This window comes from Periplaneta americana, chromosome 10, assembly GCF_040183065.1.
Source record: "Periplaneta americana isolate PAMFEO1 chromosome 10, P.americana_PAMFEO1_priV1, whole genome shotgun sequence".
NCBI lineage: Eukaryota > Metazoa > Arthropoda > Insecta > Blattodea > Blattidae > Periplaneta > Periplaneta americana.
In genome coordinates this window covers 98,250,247-98,270,520 of record NC_091126.1, presented here as the reverse complement: position 1 = coordinate 98,270,520, position 20,274 = coordinate 98,250,247, and the positions used below count along the sequence as shown (strand labels likewise).

Here is a 20,274-nt window from a genome sequence, read left to right as displayed (position 1 = left end):
CATTTCTTACACATATGGGAAAGCTACTAATAAAATATTATAATAATTACTCCAGCAAACGACATAGCCTAAGGACTCTAAACCTTTGTACAAGTTTGTCTGTGTAGCTTAGGAATATTTTTTAATTTCATTTTAATTGTTAGTTTTTAATATATATGCATTTACATTGTATATGTGTGTGTGTGTGTGTGTATATATATAAATGCATTCATTAGATTAACCTTGTAATTTTGTATTGTCTGTTATCATTAACACTTAATCTGAGGACTTTTTAAAACTCTATTTCAACATTACTTAGCTATTCCAACGTTATTTAGAGTAAAAAAAATCGTTGATGTAGACTAAGAATCGAACTCACTCTCTTCTACACAACATGCAGAAATCTTAGCGTCTGAGCTATTGAAACGACACAAAAGCTTTCCTTTCTGTGCGGAGTGTTGATCTAGTCATGAAGGTCCATTGTCGATTTAATTACACGATTTATGTATATATTTATCTTTTATTTACGTAATATTATCATATTTTTTGCAGTTTTTTAAGTGAATTTCGGAACGGTGCTAGTAACAAACCAAATAGCCTGAATTTAAGTAACTCAATATTCGTTATCTTGTATATCAGTGCTCTGGTCTCCGATCATGCGCAGTGTCTTACATCTAGGTAAGACTTAGGAATATTCAATCATCTCATTCTTTTCCAGGGAAATTGTACATAAAAAGGCAGAAAGTCGTGTGCGAAAACAAGACGAAAATTACGAATAAAGTTTCGAAACAGACCTGTGCCTTCTGCCAAAATAATTAGATGACTCACTAAAATATTTAAAGAAACAGGCTCTGTGAAGAATCGAAAATCAAGTAGAAAACGTATGTTCTTAAGCAGAATGATTATCAGTTTATTTCCAACAAGATTCCGCCACTGCTCATACAGCTCCTGTGTTAATGAGGGAACTGAGATGTATTTTCGGTACGAGACTAATCAGTAATAATTTGTGGCCTCCACGAAGCCCAGATATAACACCTTATGACTTTTGTTTATGCAGAACACTAAAAGATAGGATTTATAGGAAAAATCCTCATTCTATAGATGAACTAAAAGACTATAGGCCTATACGAGAAGAAATCCATGCTATCAATGATGTGGAACTTCAGTGTGTTGTTCATTCATTTAGCAGAAAATGTCAGTTGTGTGTGGCAGCAAATGGGGGGACATTTTCAGCAACGACTGCGAGCATGGTAAGTTCAAATTATTGAACATTTATTATACATCTTGATTACACAGCTTTTAACACTCATATATCACTTTAAAGAACGTATTATATGTCTTTCACATGTTAAATTTTATGTTACCTTGTTACATGTTTCGGCCTGCTATTGGTCATCATCATATACAAACACACAAAAACACACCCAAATGAAATTCTCAACACACAATTCAATTTCAGAAAACACACACACACACACACACACACACACACACACTATTTGACTCCACATTACACTACACAAACACACCCCCACAGGAAACAAAACAAAAGGCACCAAGACCAGCAACAATCAGTTCTGATGATGGCCAATAGCAGGCCGAAACATGTTAACAAGGTAACATAAAATTTAACACGTAAAAGACATATAATACGTTTTCCAAAGAACATTTATTGTTAGTACTGTTATATATTGGAGAAGCGCCAGAGAAATGGTTTTATGCGCTCAGCAGAAACCACGCAGGGCATGGCCGGCCGGCCACTCTTTTCTGGGACCTATGATAATAATAGCTCTGTATGTATATCTTTAGGAGTGCGAACACGCTCCATCTTTCCTTCATTTCATCCATTATCTGAAATAGTTAAAAATAGGCTGGGGTGAAGTCTTGAGGGTAGTACAAGTTTCTAATGCTGATAAAAAAGGGCTTTGGGCTCCAGATTCTGGGGTTTGTATATATGGTCAGCATTGTATGGGGACTGCAGAAACTACGTAAATGGTTTCATACATACCATCCAGGTCACCTGTCATACTTAGATAATAATCACATATACAGGGCACACAATGACCAAACAGGCCTGTGTGCAAGGGTACAGCCATCGAAAAGACAAGTCAAGATTTTTTAAAGAACGGGAATGAGTTTTGAGTGTTCTTTGTAAATGTTAATGAACATCTGAAACTTGGACAGTGATTCAAAGCTTTCTAGCATTCCTAACGAATTTGATACTGTAATGATGCATTCCTAAGTCCTCTGTTGTCTATTCACTGGAACACAAAATTTCTTCTGTCTGTATTGCCATGTTTATCACATTGTTAAAACACTTCTATTTTCGTAACTCAATTATTAATTGTAAGTTTGTGACAGTGACATGAAATGTTTAAACTGTGAACAATTTCAGTCAATAAGCAATTATAGTGACGAAAGTTCACGACATTTACTTCCTTTAATACTTTGCAATTCTCTGATTGAGGTTCTGGCTGATATGTAGGCCTACATCTATTATCAGCCAGTACATCTCACTTGACAATATGTATCAGAGGAAGAACAATTGTTTGTATGCATTTGAAGTCTGACTAGTGTAATATGTAGGTAGTCAGCAATGTATACAAAGGAGGGGGAAAGAAACTAGCCACTTTACCCCATTATCTCCTGGCCTAGTTGCCTCACAAGTGGTGCTTCTTGGTATCACTTGTGAGGTTCAGACCTATCTTCGGACAGTTCACCGAACAACAACAACAACAACAATACTTTCCAATACAGCATAAACTTTTTGGTATTAGGAAATTTAGCTTCTGACTTCTTCAAACGTTACAGAATTAAACAAATAATTTAAACAGATATATGCTCGAGATTGTTTTACCAGTCAGATATTACCCTTAATTTTACAAATCTTTAAGAGCACACTATCATCCCCTCTACGAACTATGTTCAGTACTCGCATGGGAACACCTGTCTATAGCATGTTTATTTTCACTGTCTTCCCTAGAAAGTATTTACAACCGTGAGGCTTCAGGCACCTCCAAAACCAACTCACATAACAACATTCTTTAGTTTCAGTGTTGAATTTGCTCGGATAACTTGCGTAGCTAAAGTTTCATTCTTCTAGGTGACAACTGTCAACAACGCGACTTTTTACGCTATGGTTTCTGCAAAGTTTCGGTTAAGTATTTATTATCACCTTTGTGTGCATAGCGCAGCAACAGCAGCAGATGAAGATGTCAACAAGCAATTAAAGAAGAAACAAGAAGCTTGCACTAAAATAATGATGACAGCATCAGGTAGACAGGGGAGAACAGAAGGACAGCATACAGGAGCTGAGAAGAGCAAAAAGAGTTCAGTGAATCCAGCTGGAAGAACAAATAAGGGTCAACAATTACAAAAGGTATCGAGAGATGAAGAAGTAATTAAGATAAGAAGTCAAGATTCTGCAAGAACTGGAAGGGATGAAGTAACATTAGCAACACCGAATAGAGGTATGTTAGTGGGAAGAAGTAAGGGACAGAAAAGTTATAACGTAAGAGATTGGTGCATGAGTGACAAAACATAGGAAAGTGATAAAGTGAAAATAGTGTGCATGAGTGACAAAACAATGGAAAGTGATAAAGTGAAAATAGTGTGCACATGTGACAAAACAGAACAGTGATGAAGTGAAAAGAGTGATAGTGACAGAAAAGACGGTAATGCAAGGGAATAATAGCGAAAAAGGATAAGATACAAGTAATAATCAGAGAGTGATAATAAGTAAGTAGTGATACAAATATAATAAAGAAAGTGGGAATGGAAATGTAATGAAACTGTAGAAACTACTTCGTCTAAAATTATACAGATTAGATTAATTGGAATAAGCGGTCAGTGAACATTAGTGATTCAAGTGAATAAATAAGTTAACAACTATGGAAAAGTTCAACTAATGTAAACAATGTTGGGAACAATTAATAAGAGATTGAGAGAAGTGACTGTTCAGTTAAATGAGATTAGTAAGAATAAGATAGATAATTAGGAAAGGGGAGGGTAAATAGAAAAAGAAGGGAGGGAAACAGAGGTGAGAGACGTGATAGAAAAGTGATCAGGGTCATTTATATGTAATAGCTGGATGTTTAAAAAAGCTTAAGCAGAATATTATGTATCCAAGGGAGTGATGGCACTGTATGCAGAAATGTGAAGGGCCATCACAACCGATGTAAGCTGGTGGAACAAATATATCATATCATATCATATCATATCATATCATATCATATCATATCATGTCATATCATATATCATATCATATCACCTTTGTGTATGAGTTACATACTATATCAATTCTTTTATTTATTTTTATTTATATATACGTATACAGTAGAGCGGTCCTTATTTTTCAATTTTCAAAATATGAAACAGACGCCTCCTAAAAGTGTTCCAATTTGGTTGAAGTGAAACCCCAAAAAATATTTTTCAAATAAATTAATATTTAGGGTATGCTCAGTGACCTTGAATTTTCTGTGTAGGGTGATTGTGTGGCATGGTCTTTCATTATTCCAAGGTGCTTTGTTTAGTTTGCAATTTGTGAATGTTGTTGAAATATTATGATGACTGGAATCTAACACAAGATGTTAAGGTTTTCAGCTTTGATACCACTGCTTCCAATACTGGACAAATGAATGGAGTTTGTGTGCTTCTCGAAGCAACACTTGGCTGTAATATATTGTATTTGGCTTGTCATCATATTCATGAAGTTATGCTGGAGGAAGTATTTTCTACATGTATGGGTCTTTCCTTAGCTTCAGAAATATCACTGTTCAAATGATTCAAGATGTTCTGGCCAAATATCATCAAAGATGACTTCAATCCTGGAATCACTGATGAATCTGTACTAACCAAATTGAATTCTGTCAGAAATGAAATCCTTTCATTTTCCACTGAGCATTTGAACACTGATCACCTTAAAGATGATTATAGAGAGCTTACTGTCATACTTGGGAGGAGTTCCTCAAAGAGGAATCAAATTTATGAAACCAGAAGCTATGTACCGTGCAAGATTTATGGAATGAAGGTCTTTCTTTTTCGGAATAGTGCATTTCGTTTAACTGCTCATGAACTAAATGGACTCAAGGAACACTGTATTTTAGGAGTCAAGTTTTACATCAGATATTGGTTCTCATCGCGTCTTGGAATATCTGCCCCGAAGAATGATCTCTTAGCGCAATGTTTACTGGTTTCTGGAGACAGAATTTCTCTTGAACCCTGAAGAAGCTCAAAGGAAGGACACTTCTGGTACCTTTCAGAGGAACTGATTGGATTTCTTTCTTTGATGACTCAATCTCGAGTGAAGAAAAGAGGAAGATGGTATTTTGTTTAGACATGCCTCCTATTTTGGAAGATCCGCACAAGCAAATCACTCTTTCTGACCATGATATCCAAGTGAATGAGATTCCTCACTTCGTGACAATGAATACAAAGAAGTTCTTTGAAGCTCTTTTCTTAAACAGTGATTTTCTGAAGGAGGACTCCGAAACTTGGTCTGATAACCCATTATATTGTGAACTCCAATGATCTGTGTCACCAATGATACTGTTGAGAGAGGAGTGGCTCTCATGCAGGAATACAATGGGCTGTGCATCAAATCGAAAGAGCAAACTCAGTTCATCCTTCAAGTAGTAGTAGCACAGCACCGTAAGATTCTTCCGTCCATCACTAAGCCAGCTATCACCAAACAGATGTGAAACATCAATCACCATTAGCTTCAACTCTTCATCATTGCATTTTAAATTCATTTGAATGTCAATTTTGCATTTGGAATAAAAAAATTATTTCATTATTTTTTTTATTAATTTCTTTACTTATGAACTGTAATTATTGCAGTTGTTATCTACATTATTAATCGCATTTAGGTCTATCGTAAGACTATATGCTATTAAATGATTATGCTATTTTAGCACACCCTAAATATTATTTAAAATAAAATAATAATAATAATAATAATAATAATAATAATAATAATAATAATAATAATAATTGTGGAGTGTTTTTACATCAAATGGAACCAATGTAGGGGGCACCCATTAATATTCCTTCGAATTTATAATTTCATCCTATATAAGGAGCACCCTAATATATAGTTTATATATGATTTTTTTCGATTTTCAGGTACGTCTGTAACTAAGAAATGGAAAATTGAGACTACCTGTGATCGAAATACTTCACTGAATTGATTCAATGAGATTAGTGAAGAGGAGGAAAAGAATGCTAAAGGTCATTCCAATGGCATAAAGAACCATGTAACCCACAGTGACCATGATTTAGCTTCCGAGCAGGAAATAACTGATGATGAAGATATGGATGGAGATCTCGGCTTCACAAGGCATTATTTAGAATAAGGATGGTGAAAAAAAAGTAATTCGAGAAATTAAATACTCCAGCACATAATATAATAACGCATTTACTGGGACCACATATTCTGTGACACAGTACATGAGAGTAGGCCACCAAAGGGGAACAGAGAGCTGGTAGAACTCAAAATGAGAAGGATTCAATCCGGCATCAGAACTGGAATCTGGTGTGGCTTAGTGGATAAAGCATCAGCACATAGAGCTGAAAACCCGGGTTCGAGTCCCGGTGCCAGAAGAATTTTTCTCCATTCTACCCATTCTTCACCATAATTATGGTAATGCAGAATTCCTGCACAGAAATATCATATGTACTTCGGTACATCATAGTAATACCAAAAGGTGAAGCTCAACAAGTAAATTCAGAAACTGAATTTTTTAAGTTATTTATCAACAAAAGTGTTGTCAAAATTATAACAAATTGCACTAATCTATACATTAATAATATTAAACGCAATTTCAAGACAGAAAGGGATGCTCATTTGGCAGATGAAATTGAGGTACAAGCATTTGAATACTTCTCAACTGTGGAATAATTCAAAATGAAATGGGCTGGAGTCATGTTACCTGACCATGAGTGAACATAGATTACGATTCATTCCTAGTCATCTGCGTTTTGATGATATATATATATAACAAAGTATAACAAAAAATAGATTAACTTATTGAATATTCTCTCTAGAAACAAACGGGAAGTTCCAAAATAATTCAGTAATTACACAAAGATCTAGTGTTCTTTGTTTGGCTTTCAAAATAATAAACATATGTTTCATACTATCCTAAGAGAAATAAATTGTTTTGTTAGTTTCAACAATGCATCATGACGATGTTACTGACAATGAAGCAGGTGATGACAAGAAGCCTGAAATAATCACATTTAATATTATGACAAAGGTTGGAATTGATCTAGTTCATCAATTATGCCAGAAAAACCCCATTTCAAGAAATACAAGATGCTGATCTATAGTTGTATTCTATAATTTACTGAATATAGCTGCAATCAATGCTCTCTGCATATACAGAGACAATCATAAAAATGACAAAGTGGTAAAAAGACTGATCTTCTTTCTAACGTTGCCTGGGAACTGACAAAGCCATAGATTCAACGTAGATCTACAACCATTCAAATTCCTTCAGAGATTAAGATTAGAAGGTGTTCTAAAGTATTACTGAAAATTTCAGAACCCTCTACACCAGTTCAGAACAAAGGCATGGATCCAAGGACCATTGTTACAAATGTGGTAAATTTCAAGATAAAACTAGGAGATTGTGTATAAAATGTTCAAAATGGACATGTGCTGACCAGTTGAGGGATATCTGTGTAAATTGCTAGTAAATAACTATGTATTGTAAAGAGATGTCAACAGAAAACATTTAGAAATAGAGATTTTTGAAGAAAAATCCCAGGACAAAAGAACATTAGGATACAAACTATTTCGGTATTAATGTATACAAAGATTATCACAACAAAGCAAGGATTATAAACGTGTTTACAATGTTAAATTTATAGGTAAATGTAGAAAATATTTTAAATGTACACATAAGAATTATGTATTAATTATAAATAAACTAATCCTGTTTCAAAACTATTTTTATATTTATTTACATATAAACTGGGTATACTATGAAATAACATAGCTATTTAAGTAACCATTCATATTGAAAAATGTTCAAAATTATTCTTTAAACCAAGGATATGACTCGAGTGACAACTGTCCCCCATGCAACAGAACACATTACAAAAAAGTACACGAATACTGGAGGGTTAAATAACTGATAATTGGTGAATTAGATCCAGGAGCTACTGTTCAAAACCTCTATCACTGTAGCATGCTATATATATTTAGGTTCTGTATAAACAGCAAATTGGCACTCACCATTGGTCCCCTCCTCACAGCATCTGAAGCATTTCCTTTACGAATTCGCAGCTTGAAATTGTCAAGCCTGTTCATCCTGGAACCGCAGAGCACAACATCTTCATCCAACAATTCGACGCAGCATGGACTGGTAGCGGAAACGGCACTGGAACTGGTACCGTCCCCGGCCCCAGATCCAAGTATGGAAGCTGCCATCCCGCCACCTCTCACCCAATCCTTTCAGTACTCCCTGTAGTAACAAAACAAGGCTAAGTGTTTAGAAGGATTCTTACTCGGAATTGATCCAGTGTGAAAAGGAAGACAGAATACTAAACTTCATACAACAGGATAAGAAAGACGTCAGTACATCATCCCTCTAAAAATTGGAATCATATGAGATATTCAATTAATCATTTTATTAAAAAGAACACATATCATAAATCAGTCGCTGGTGTCTATCCAGACAATATACCTAAATTCTTATGAGGAACAGTCTGTCCCTGTACAGCTGTCAAAAAAAAAAAGTGGCCGCACACCTGAACAGCGAATATTTTCTAAGGATAATGTTACATGATGCTTGCGCTTATAGAAGCAGTTTCGGAACTAAGATGTTTAAGCAGAAGTCATTCACATCTGCGTCTCATAGAGCAGCGGTAATGTGTTCACTTAATGATTCGTAGGTTGAGTTCGAGCCTTGTGCAAGTTATCATTTTATTTTGTTATAGTTCCTTAGCGATATAAATAATATTCAAGTTACCATTTACATTCTGTTATTGTTCTTTAGCATTAAAAATAACATTCAAGTTATCATTTTATTTTGTTATCATTCTTTAGTGATATAAATAATATGCAAGTTATCATTTATACTCTGTTATCATTCTTTAGTGATATAAATAATATGCTAGTTATCAATTATATTCTGTTATCATTCTTTAGTGTTATAAATAATATTAAAGTTATTTTATTTTGTTATCGTTCTTTAGCAATATAAATAATATTCAAGTAATCTTTTGGATTCTTTTATCGTTCTTTAGTGATAAAAATAATATTAAAGTAATCATTTATAATTTGTTATCGTTCTTTAGTAACATAAGTAATATAAATTTAATGTTAGATTTGAAACAATACAATTGCATAATACTAGTGTTAGTTTTTTCTTCTTATATTGCATTATACTATCCTGTTAAACAATAAAATGAAGAGGGGTGACGAAGATTTGAACATGAGACAATGACATCTAAATGTCGACATTCTTCCGAGTTACAGGGGCACAAGTAAAGAAGCATATGCGGAAAAGTAGTCCCCATCCCTCTTCAAGACGTCCTGATGATTTGTGGAACCTCATCCAAGATGTCTGGAATGTCGTGACTGAAAACTGAAAATACTAGTCGAGTCCATGCCCATTCAACTGCAAGATGTGATTAAGGTGGAAGGAAGATGGACTAAATATTGAATCGTAGCCTTTTATTCTTTCTTTCTTTTTTTTTTTTTTTTTAAAGACAGACGCCAGTAAGTTTGTTTTGTTTAAGTCATGAAAGATAGTTTTGTTGAGAATATAATCTTTCTTTCTTTCTTTCTTTCCATTTGCAGCCATAAAGTCATAATAAATAGTAATAAAGTCATGGCATAATACATTCGTGAACCTGATGTTAATTATGAAAACAGTCATAAAAGGGATAGGAGCAAATGAAGGGTACACGGGAATAACGATCAAGGTCCATTTTAGAAAGTTTCGAGAAAAACGAATTTTAAAGTTTAAGCACTTAATACTTAGTTATGTGTGTATTTCATAGAAATTGACGTAGTGGAATGTCAAGAATGATGATTTCTTATTACTAGCTAGACCACATGATAGTACTTTTTTTCCACTATAAGATAGCATTATTAACTCAATTTCGATTTTTGATGGACCTTGATCGTTTTTCCCGTGTACCCTTCAATTATATTTTTTTCTCTCTCTCTCATAAAAAAAACATAAAAATATATGAGGTTGTGTTCGAATGCACCATCTCACGAATACCAGCCTGAAACACTACTTTGACACACAACATTAATATGGAAAACGCTTTAATTATAACTGTAGATATTAGGCAACGTGGTCCAACAACATGTAACATCGCCTATCTCCGAATTATAGCAGATACCTAAAGGTAACTTAGTTTCTGGAGAGCGGCCACTTTTTTCTTTTGATAGCTGTACAAATGCAGCATTATTTGAAGCAGTGACATAGCAAATGACTAGAAAGTTTCATTTCCTGGGCAAGAGATATTTTAGGTTTTTTTCAAATCCCCAGATGAAGTGGAAAACATGAATTATTATTATTATTATTATTATTATTATTATTATTATTATTATTGTACCTTTGGGGAGGCCGAGACGTAGATGGGAGGATAATGTTAAAATGGATTTGAGGGAGGAGGGATATGATTGTAGAGACTGGATCAATCTTGTTCAGGATAGGGACCAATGACAGGCTTATGTGAGGGCGGCAATGAACCTCCAGGTTCGTTAATTTTTTTTTTTAAGTAGGTTATTTTACGACGCTTTATCAACATCTTTGGTTATTTAGCATCTGAATGAGATGAAGGTGATAATGCTGGTGAAATGAGTCCAGGGTCCAGCACCGAAAGTTACCCAGCATTTGCTCATATTGGGTTGAGGGAAAATCCTGAAAAAAACTTCAACCAGGTAACTTGCCCTGACCGGGAATCGAACCCAGGCCACCTGGTTTCGCGACCAGATGTGCTAACTGTTACTCCACAGGTGTGGGTGTTCCTTAAAAGCCATAATTATTATTATTATTATTATTATTATTATTATTATTATTATTTTTATTATTATTGTTACTATAATCATCATCATCATCAATAACTTCAAGATAATATGATTTTTTATGTCAGCAGTTTTTACTTTCCAGTTAGCCTATATGAATTATAGGTGAGGCATTGTAATGGTGCAAAACGTAGGTCTACATATTTCAACATCTCCAAAATTAAAGATAATTGGTATTCTCGATATGCAGAAGATACTTTGGTTTCAGAAGTAAAGAGCCTTTTGGCAGGGTTGGGTTCAGGCACCCATAAATCTGACTGACAGCCCCTCCCCAATTAATGAAACTATGGACAAAGATACCACCAGAGGACCCCAGAGAATGTTATGTTCAGAATTTTCCATCTTTAATATATGTAATATTTCTGCTACTCAATCATTTAGACCGACCTGTTGTTACTGTGGTAGTAATAATAATACTATAGGTTAACAACTGACAAAACTCCATTATGGGAGGGTACTAAATCTTAGAACTGTGCTGGAGGGAGAGTCAGAGTTTTCCTCCATTAATCTGAACCATTGTCGCTACTGATTGACAAGTCATCTGATGCATCACTGCTATCAGTTAAGCATTCTCCTAACAAAATTATTCTGTCAGTTTCACTATTACATTAGCACTACAAAAATATTGTTCGTTGTTATTTTTAATGTGCTCAACATATTTCTTCCACTTGTCTTTTTCATATTCTGTGAAAAGGTGGCAACACAATCGTTCTTTTACTTTAAGTGGGGACCCAATTTCTGTTACAAAAATCCAATTGAAAAAACTGGAGACAACTGACTAAACATTTTAGTCTGTCCCTTTAAGTAAATGAAACCAATCAAAACAATAAATGCTTATTTTTAAAGCATGGTTGGGTTTTGAAGATAAATGTTTATGTACGCGCTACTTGACAGACCGAGAGCAGTCAGACATAAACTTATCAAGTGATATCTTGTTGACTCATTCTATTAAGATGTGATTTTTTTCAACATAAAGTAGAATCTATGTAGACAATTTCATACACTGCAACTACCCACTTATCTCTTCAAGAAAAAAAGTTTATCGCTGATCGGTTTTTCTACTTCAAAAACATATTTTCCCACACTACAGTAGTATAAAACAAACCTCAAGTAAGAAGTCTTACATTTGTTGCATTGCGGTGATTCAGACATCTTAAAAATCTGCAAACAATACTCATGAACTGCTTTTTTCCTTATTAGAATCTGACTACTACTTTTTGAGTTATTATTAAGTATACGAAATGTGAAAATATTCTGCTTCATACAAAGTTTACATCCAAGGTGTGATCATTAAATTCTGAGACCTGTCCCATAAATGGAAATAAAATTACCCGATTTAAATTTGGCTGCCATCACCTTCAAAGTAGTCCCCTTGGGCAGCTATACACTGATCTCAGCATGCCTGCCGTTTTTGGAATGCCTCCTGGAATTCGCGTTCTTGAAACCTGTCAAGCACCTTCTGCTATTTGCTTTGAATCTCCTCCAGTGCCAAAATGTCGACCCTTTAGCTTGAATTTCATCTTCGAAAACAAAAAAAGTCGCAGGGGGCCAAATCTGGTGAATACAGGCGGTGGGAACGATGACCATCTTGTTACAGGTGAAAAACAGTCGTGTTACGAGAGCTCTGTGAGCTGGCACATTGTCATCATGGAGCATCCATTTGGATGTGGACGTGAGGATCATTTGAACCTCTCCAAATAATTGAACCTCTCCAAATAACATGTTTACGATGTCAGCAATTTCTCTGATTGTGATGCATCGATCATGCACATTTGTCGAATCATGCACATTTGTGGTCAACCTGGCCTCTTGTCATCCTCCAGCAATGTTCTGCCATTTCTGAAATGCAAATGCCACTCAAAACATCTCGCCTGACTCACTGCTTCATTCCTGTAGGCTTGCTTCAACATTTCATGGGTTTCGCTTGCCGATTTACTGAAGAATTTGATGTTGGCTCTCTGCTTCAGTTTCGAGTCTATCGTGATTTCACAAATGCGCGGATGCACGTGCTAACAAAACCTTGTGTAACACAGATCTCATTGAAGATAGCGCTTTGAAACTTTGTGTAGCATCTCTTCAAGGTTGTCTAGCATCACTGCTGAGCGCGCGAGTCAATCACGTGATTCCTTCGCACACAACAGACACAGTCTCGAAATTTAATGATCACACCTCATAAGTAACGCCTTCTCCCGTCATTGGCTAACAATTAGGGAGGAGGAGGTGAATAGTACTCGTATATTGTGTCACTCCTTAAGATTGACGCATGCTCAGACCAACGGAATTTCCTAAGTTGTTCCTGTACAATAATAAACACAGTATTATTCAATTGATTTAATTCATCCGAAAATAGAAAATATAGTGAAAAGAACCCAACCAGGAACAAAATCTTGCAACAGCTGATGGCTGTAACAAGAAATCTCCCCTACATATCTTATCAATCACTGTCATCTGCGTAGAAGTGGTGTGAGAGCAGGGTTCTTTACTTGTGGAACTCAGGGTACCTTTTTGGTATGCTGTTTCACTAGCTAATACTAAATTCCTCTCATACTACTCACATATTCTTTTGATATTAATTATGTACTGTCTGTGATATTTTCAACTGTCAATTCACCCACTCCACTGTCGTGCATAAAAAAAAAGCTGTTTGTACTCCACTGCTACTAATGAAAACATTTCACTCAGCAGTCATTCTGTTAATAAATTGTAGAAAACGAATATTCAAAGACTAGCTCAACAAATGTTTTCGACAGGTACTATATGATTCTGGATAACGAATCATAAAATAATATCCTTTCCTACATGAATGTTTCCTATACCCAGAGACGCACATTCCCCAGTCATGGAACTACAGTGGGATTAGAATTTTGTTTCGGAACTATTTACAGGTTAGTTTCATGAACAGGGCAGGGAGTTATGAGCAAAAGGACTGCCCACTCCATTGGTCATGTTACGTCTGGCTGCTATAGGCAACTGGTCAGTTATAATACTTCGCTATTGCTTATATGAGGTGGAAGGCTGGATGGGGACGAAGTACAGTCCTTTTTAGAAATGAATTAGAGCAGAGATTTAAAGATATAAATCTAAAACAATTGTGTGACCTTTTGTGAACGAGTTTTGAGAAAAGAAGCATTTCTAGTTAATTTTGAATGCATATTGAAGGAAAGCGGGAGATATTGGAGAGATGATGTTGGGGGGGTTTTGTACAGAAAACACCAACAAATATGTCCTTTACTGATATGTTGAGTAACACTTTTGATGTCCCAATGTCACCTACAGGTGCCACTTCCTAACAAGCTGTCCAAAATTACCAGTAAATATATTTAAACATAAATCGCCATCGACAATGCCTTAATAGACATCTGGTAACTGAATTTCAACCATTGTTGGCGACTAGCTCGTAAATCTACAGCAGTAGAGAAGAAAATATTAGCGTGGATGCAGAAGAATCTCAACTTTGTGCGCACTTCACATAATGGCTTGTGAAAACAGAACTAAGAGTTAAGTAGTTTTATTTTTGTTTCCATATATACATTACTAAACTATTGATATTTTATATGCAATTTTCATAAACAAGTAAAAAAGGTGCATACAGTATATATAGGGACCACAAAGTGTCATGTCACCTGGAGGTGAAATTGGTCAGATACATTAAACGTCCGATCTCATTATATTAGTATAGTTATGTTACTTATTTTTCTTCTTCAGTCTGACTATATGAAATACTGGAGATTATGGACGAAGACACAGTTGGAGCATCGTCTGTAAGTGATATTACCATATTTCCACCGGCTGATGGACCAGTGATGAGGAAAGTGAAGACAAAACAACCAGTGACATCAACCATCTTCCAGGAAGAATACGCAGATCTACATTTGAAGTCAACGTTACTTCTGCCAATGACGTACTAATAGATAATGATGAAGGAAATAACCCGAGACAATCAACAATTGACCAGATAACAATGTCCAATTCTTATATTGAGGAAATAAACACTCACGTTTCAACAGACAAAAAAAAAAACTACCGAATTCAGATATGAATATACATGGAAGAAATAATTATGGTCTACAAAAGAATACAGTGTTATTCTAACATTTCTCGCGATGAAAGACAATCTATTTCTAGTATTAGTCAGACTTCAGCAGAGAAAAAAAAAAGCAAAATAATCCACTTGTAATATTTCTTTTCGTAATAAAGAGTGGTCTGAAAAAGAAGAAATCTTTACTTATAAATCTGGAAGAGGCGATGTAGATGAAACATTTGCAGATTATAATGATTCAAAACTTACTCCTGTCAAATGTTTCGAGCTCCTGTTCAGTGAAGAAATACTCGCTGTCATGGGTAAAATGTCAAAATTGTATGCCCTCCAAAGGAATCATTCTATTGAATTGGGACAAAAATGATATAAAAAGTTTACATTGCCATTCTCTTAGTGACGGGCTACATGTCTCCCCAAAGCATAAAATGTTTTGCGAAACAAAATAAGATGTACACAATGAACTTTTATCCAATACCATGAGGAGAAGTAGGTTTACAGAAATCCATAAATATTTATATCTTTCGGACAATTTCAATCTTCCTCCTAATGATGAATTTGGTAAAGTCCGAAGTTATTCTTCAAGATTCTAAATGATAATTTTGGCCAACAGTTTGAAAAGGTATGGTCGAGTAACAAATCTATTCATGAAACAATGGTTCCCTATTATGGGAGACATAGTGCCAATCAGCATATTCATGGAAAGCCATTGCGTTTTGGATATAAACTATAGTCAGGAGCTACATGTCTTTGCTATCTCGCTGCGTTTGAACCATACCAAGGAGCTAAACAGGCCAAACAGAATATGGGGTAGTAGCTGCTGTTGTGTTGGAACTTGAAAGCAGAGTACTGGCAGCTTTTTCACCTTAGTTTTTACTTTGATAATTTCTTCATAAGTCTCAAGTTGTTGTCAGTTCTTACTGAACACAAATGGAGGAACAGGAACCATTAGAGAAAAACCCATAGGGAAGTGTGTGGTTGAAGAATGATGCTAAGCACATGAAAAAGCACAATCGTGGTGCAATAACTTTTGCTGTGACACAGGATGATGCTGTTGTTCGATGGCATGATGATAATAATGTCACTCTTGCTTCAAACTGCCACAATGTAACTCCAATTTTGAAAGCAGATCAAGTCAGTGTTATTGCAGGGAAACGAAGCAAAATTCAAGTGGATTGCCCTTCGGTTATTGAATAGTACATCAAATACATGGGAGGAGTAGATAGATTTGACGGAAATGTTTATTCTTTGAAAGTGAGCTTTCATGGAACAAAATGGTGGTACCCACTTTTTGCATTTGATCTCGATGCAGCCTGTCATAATGCGTGGTTAGTATCAAGAAGAGATGCAATACAAAAAGACTTGACATATTGTGAATTCCGGCGAAATATCATGCAAGTATGTTGTGGTCTCTATGAGAAAGATTCATACAGACATCCAGCCAGCGATTCAGTCTCATCCAGTAGTATTATTACATATATGCTATTTTAAATATTCTCCACTGAATAAAATATGATATTGCAGTCATTAAATGTGACAATAAGATTTATTGCCCAATGTCACCTACAGGTGACACCCCTACAGTCCGTTGTAAATATGATTTTCCATGAATTCTCAATAAACAAGACTTCTATAGGTTATAATTAACATTATTTAGTCATTTATAAACAATTTGTACATCTGTAATGAGTTTGGGCTAAGACGGGTTAACTGTCTGACCGTAATTTCAATGATGATTAATAACAATGTGTGTGACAGTAATATGTGACAACTGTGGATTCAATGCCAGTATAAGAGAGTCAAAAGCAAGACTAGAATGAAAAGGAGAAAATGTACAGCCACCAATGTCCCTCTGTGACGCAATAGGTTACTGAACTTTCCCTTTCATGCAGTTATGTAGGCCTATATAATTTCACGACTCAACTGCTACTGCTAACTCAAGTGCTGCAATGTTGCCAACTGTTCACTTTCATTTGTATGAATATCTCCAAAACAATTCAAAAACGAATATATTAAGACTTTTATGTTTGTTTATTTATTTTATCCACTCAACTTATACATATCAAACAAAACAACATGGCTGAGGACAACTTCCAATCAGCTGATATCCATAAGTATGTAAATATAATAAATCTAAACTACGATGATTTTTCCACTCACCTTTTCTGTTTCCACATTAGGAATAATAATGTTTTAAAGTATTAATTTCATAAAAAAAACCAAAAGCAGTACTTATAGATAATTATCGAGGGGATAATAATGTGACATGAGGCCCATGACTGTGACAAGTTCAGAGTGGTTAGATGGTGGTGTAGCAAAGTGACTGGAAACTGAGGACTGTGACAAAGTTAGAGTTATTTATTATTGCTTTCCGATCAATTTTAGTAGTTTTTACGTATTCCTCATGTCACATCAAGGAGTTCTAAATAAATTTTGTCTAGAAAACGCGCTGTAAGTTAAAAGTAAATAATTAGTTCTGACCTGACGATACATAATGTATAACTGTACAGGGTGGAAGTGAAACAGCCTTGCAGATTTTCAGAGTGAATAGCTCATGTTGTATGTAACAAGAAACTGTAATATCATATTGGTGGAAAGTTAATAGTTTTTCTCAAATGTTTAACAATCTCTTATTCGGTAACTATTGCGAGTAGGATCGTGATTTTTGTCCATAGGCTATCTACAGCAAATCTAATAAAGAATAATTTATCCCTCTGGCGTATTTCGATAGAGTGGATGGTTTTCGTGTAAATTTAATTTTAAAAACCTCTAATTTCAAAGTCACTGCATGAAGAGAGCAGGTTGCAATGTCGCGCCAGAAAACAGCTCACCTAGCGAGACACACTGAGTTTGTTGACCTCTTTTTTTTTTTTTAGTTGGTTATTTAACGACGCTGTATCGAATACGAAATTATTTAGCGTCGATGAGATTGGTGATAGCGAAATGGTATTTGGCGAGATGAGGCCGAGGATTCGCCATAGATTACCTGGCATTCACTTTACGGTTGGGGAAAACCTCGGAAAAAACCCAACCAGGTAATCAGCCCAAGCAGGAATCGAACCCGCGCCCGAGCACAACTTGAGACCGGCAGGCAAGCGCCTTAACCAACTGAGCCATGCCGGTGGCTTTGTTGACCTCTTTCATCGGTATCACAAGAAGAGAGTATTAGCGGCAATGTTGCTGGACTGCTGAAACTTCGAACTTAATTTTCTAATTAACCGTGCGTTTAATCACAAAACGTAATATAGGTGTTCTATTCATTTAAGTATACCCTATCGTCTCTTTCAATCAGGAAGGTTATTTCACCTCAACCCTGTATATTTATCAGTCAAGTAAATTCCAGTAATTTTAAAAATAATTCAAGACAGATTGTCAATATAAATTAAAGTGAAAAAAGTTTCGCAGCTGCTCTTTCCGTTGGTCGTCTTATATGAAGCAGGTAGGTCTAATGACGAATTTGTTTTTTTTCATCTCAGAATATTACTTGTTTGCCACCCTGCATTAGCTACAATAAACTATTCATTTTGAGTTTGACAACATTGGTCTGTAACTAAAACTGTGCTGCAAGTAGTCTCAATATTTTGAGTAGTGGGGGAGTGGGAGGAAACCAGGGGAGGGATGAATAATTATCGTGATAGGTGGACTTTCGGTTTGATTCTCATTTCATTCAGAGACACAGATCGGATACGTAGTCTGACTAAAGTAACAAAATGGTGTACTTATTCAATCAGGTGTGTGAAAAAAAAAAGTATTTTTTTTTTTTTTGCCGACGTTTTCCACATTACAGTGGTTTATCATCATACCCACTGGTCGCAGCTTTGGCGAGTGCGCTACTCCGTCCAACAGGTGGCAGGTTTATCACAGAGAAATGACAGGACGACAGATGAGAAGTGATAATGAAGGGGTTGGCCTAATGAGGATTGGAAAGGAGTCGGGTAGTGGCCATTGAAATTTGCCAGCCTTTAGGATCGAAATCCGGACCTCCCGAATGAAAGGTGGGAATCATTACATCACTGTCACCAGTAATACAAAATGTATATTATCATTACTATTAACATGTACTGGCATTACTATTATATACACGTATAAAACAATACCCTGTTAAAATTATAAGCCTACTATGGTTTATTACCTGCATTCACTCTTCCTTCCCTAGAAAAAAAAAGTCTGAAACCATTATCAACTTAAATACAATTAATGTCTTTTTCACAACCTAACACAACTTAAAACAGTAAACACCAATAAGCTTACTACTTGAATTAAACACACTATGGGCTTACACGTAATAATGGTGATTTAAGGTTACTAATAAATTGTACACTGATATCGAAATACACATGCTATGAATTTGATTCACTATAGCAAATCAGAAAACGGTTAAATAAAAATATGAGTATTCGGACATTTTACGTTTTAGAGAGAGATGAAGAATGGTATTGTATATAGTCCAAATTGTCACTCAGCATGACCTTAAATCGAAGGTTAAAATAGTAGCAACTACTCAAAATCGTATAATTCAGTATGCTCTTTACAGTTCAACCACACAAACTCTCATCCACTCTCGTAATTTTCTTTTTCAAAAGTAAAAAAATTTCAAGAATACCGCGGCAAGATCCACAAACGTAATCCCATACGTTCTTTCACAAGTCCTTTCAAGGTAAATTTTATAAACTAATCACCATAAACTTACTTTAACCCGTTGGTAATCTCGCAAATTCCATTTTCCACATAATAACAAGCAACAAAAGACGTTATATGATCAGACAAAACATCACAAAAACACACAACACATCACAACAACACCATTCATCGCAAAACACTATTAAAATTGGCTTCAGTCAGTAGCATGGCGCCATCTCCAATCCTCCAAGGTTAACAACATATAACCCGAGATGGGTTGTTCAGCACAGTCCCGAGAGATGGCTCTAAGAAACTCATACTTTTTTTTATTAGTTAAGGCACTTAATTCCCAAAAATTTTCGACTCGCGAACCTTTTTCACAAAACACTGAATTGAGCGAATTCCTTACCAATATAAATAATATTTAACAACCATAAATTAACTTAAAGTTGCTGTATTGGTAAATAGGCCTACCTTCGGATTCCCCTCCAAAAATGACGCAACAACGCATCAAAATAGAGAAACTACACAAGTTCAAATAAATATTTATTTTACATTTAAAACATTAAAACGGAAATTACATAGGACA

The 20,274-nt window shown here is 35.3% G+C and overlaps 1 protein-coding gene across 4 annotated transcripts in view; it reads right to left on the bottom strand.

The window, feature by feature from the left end:
* LOC138707924 (mitogen-activated protein kinase kinase kinase 1-like) overlaps positions 1–19,927 on the bottom strand; it is a 138,469-nt gene extending 118,542 nt beyond the window's left edge. For all 4 annotated transcript variants that reach the window (XR_011334447.1, XM_069837988.1, XM_069837990.1 and 1 more), the window contains exons 1-2: positions 19,756–19,927; positions 8,219–8,447 (exon numbers count right to left, since the gene is read on the bottom strand). Coding sequence is in view for 3 of the 4 variants with exons in the window: in XM_069837988.1 (XP_069694089.1) it covers positions 8,219–8,413 (195 nt within the window). In the remaining variant the exon portion in view is untranslated. The remainder of the gene's footprint in view (positions 1–8,218; positions 8,448–19,755) is intronic.
* Between the last annotated feature and the right edge of the window lie 347 nt (positions 19,928–20,274).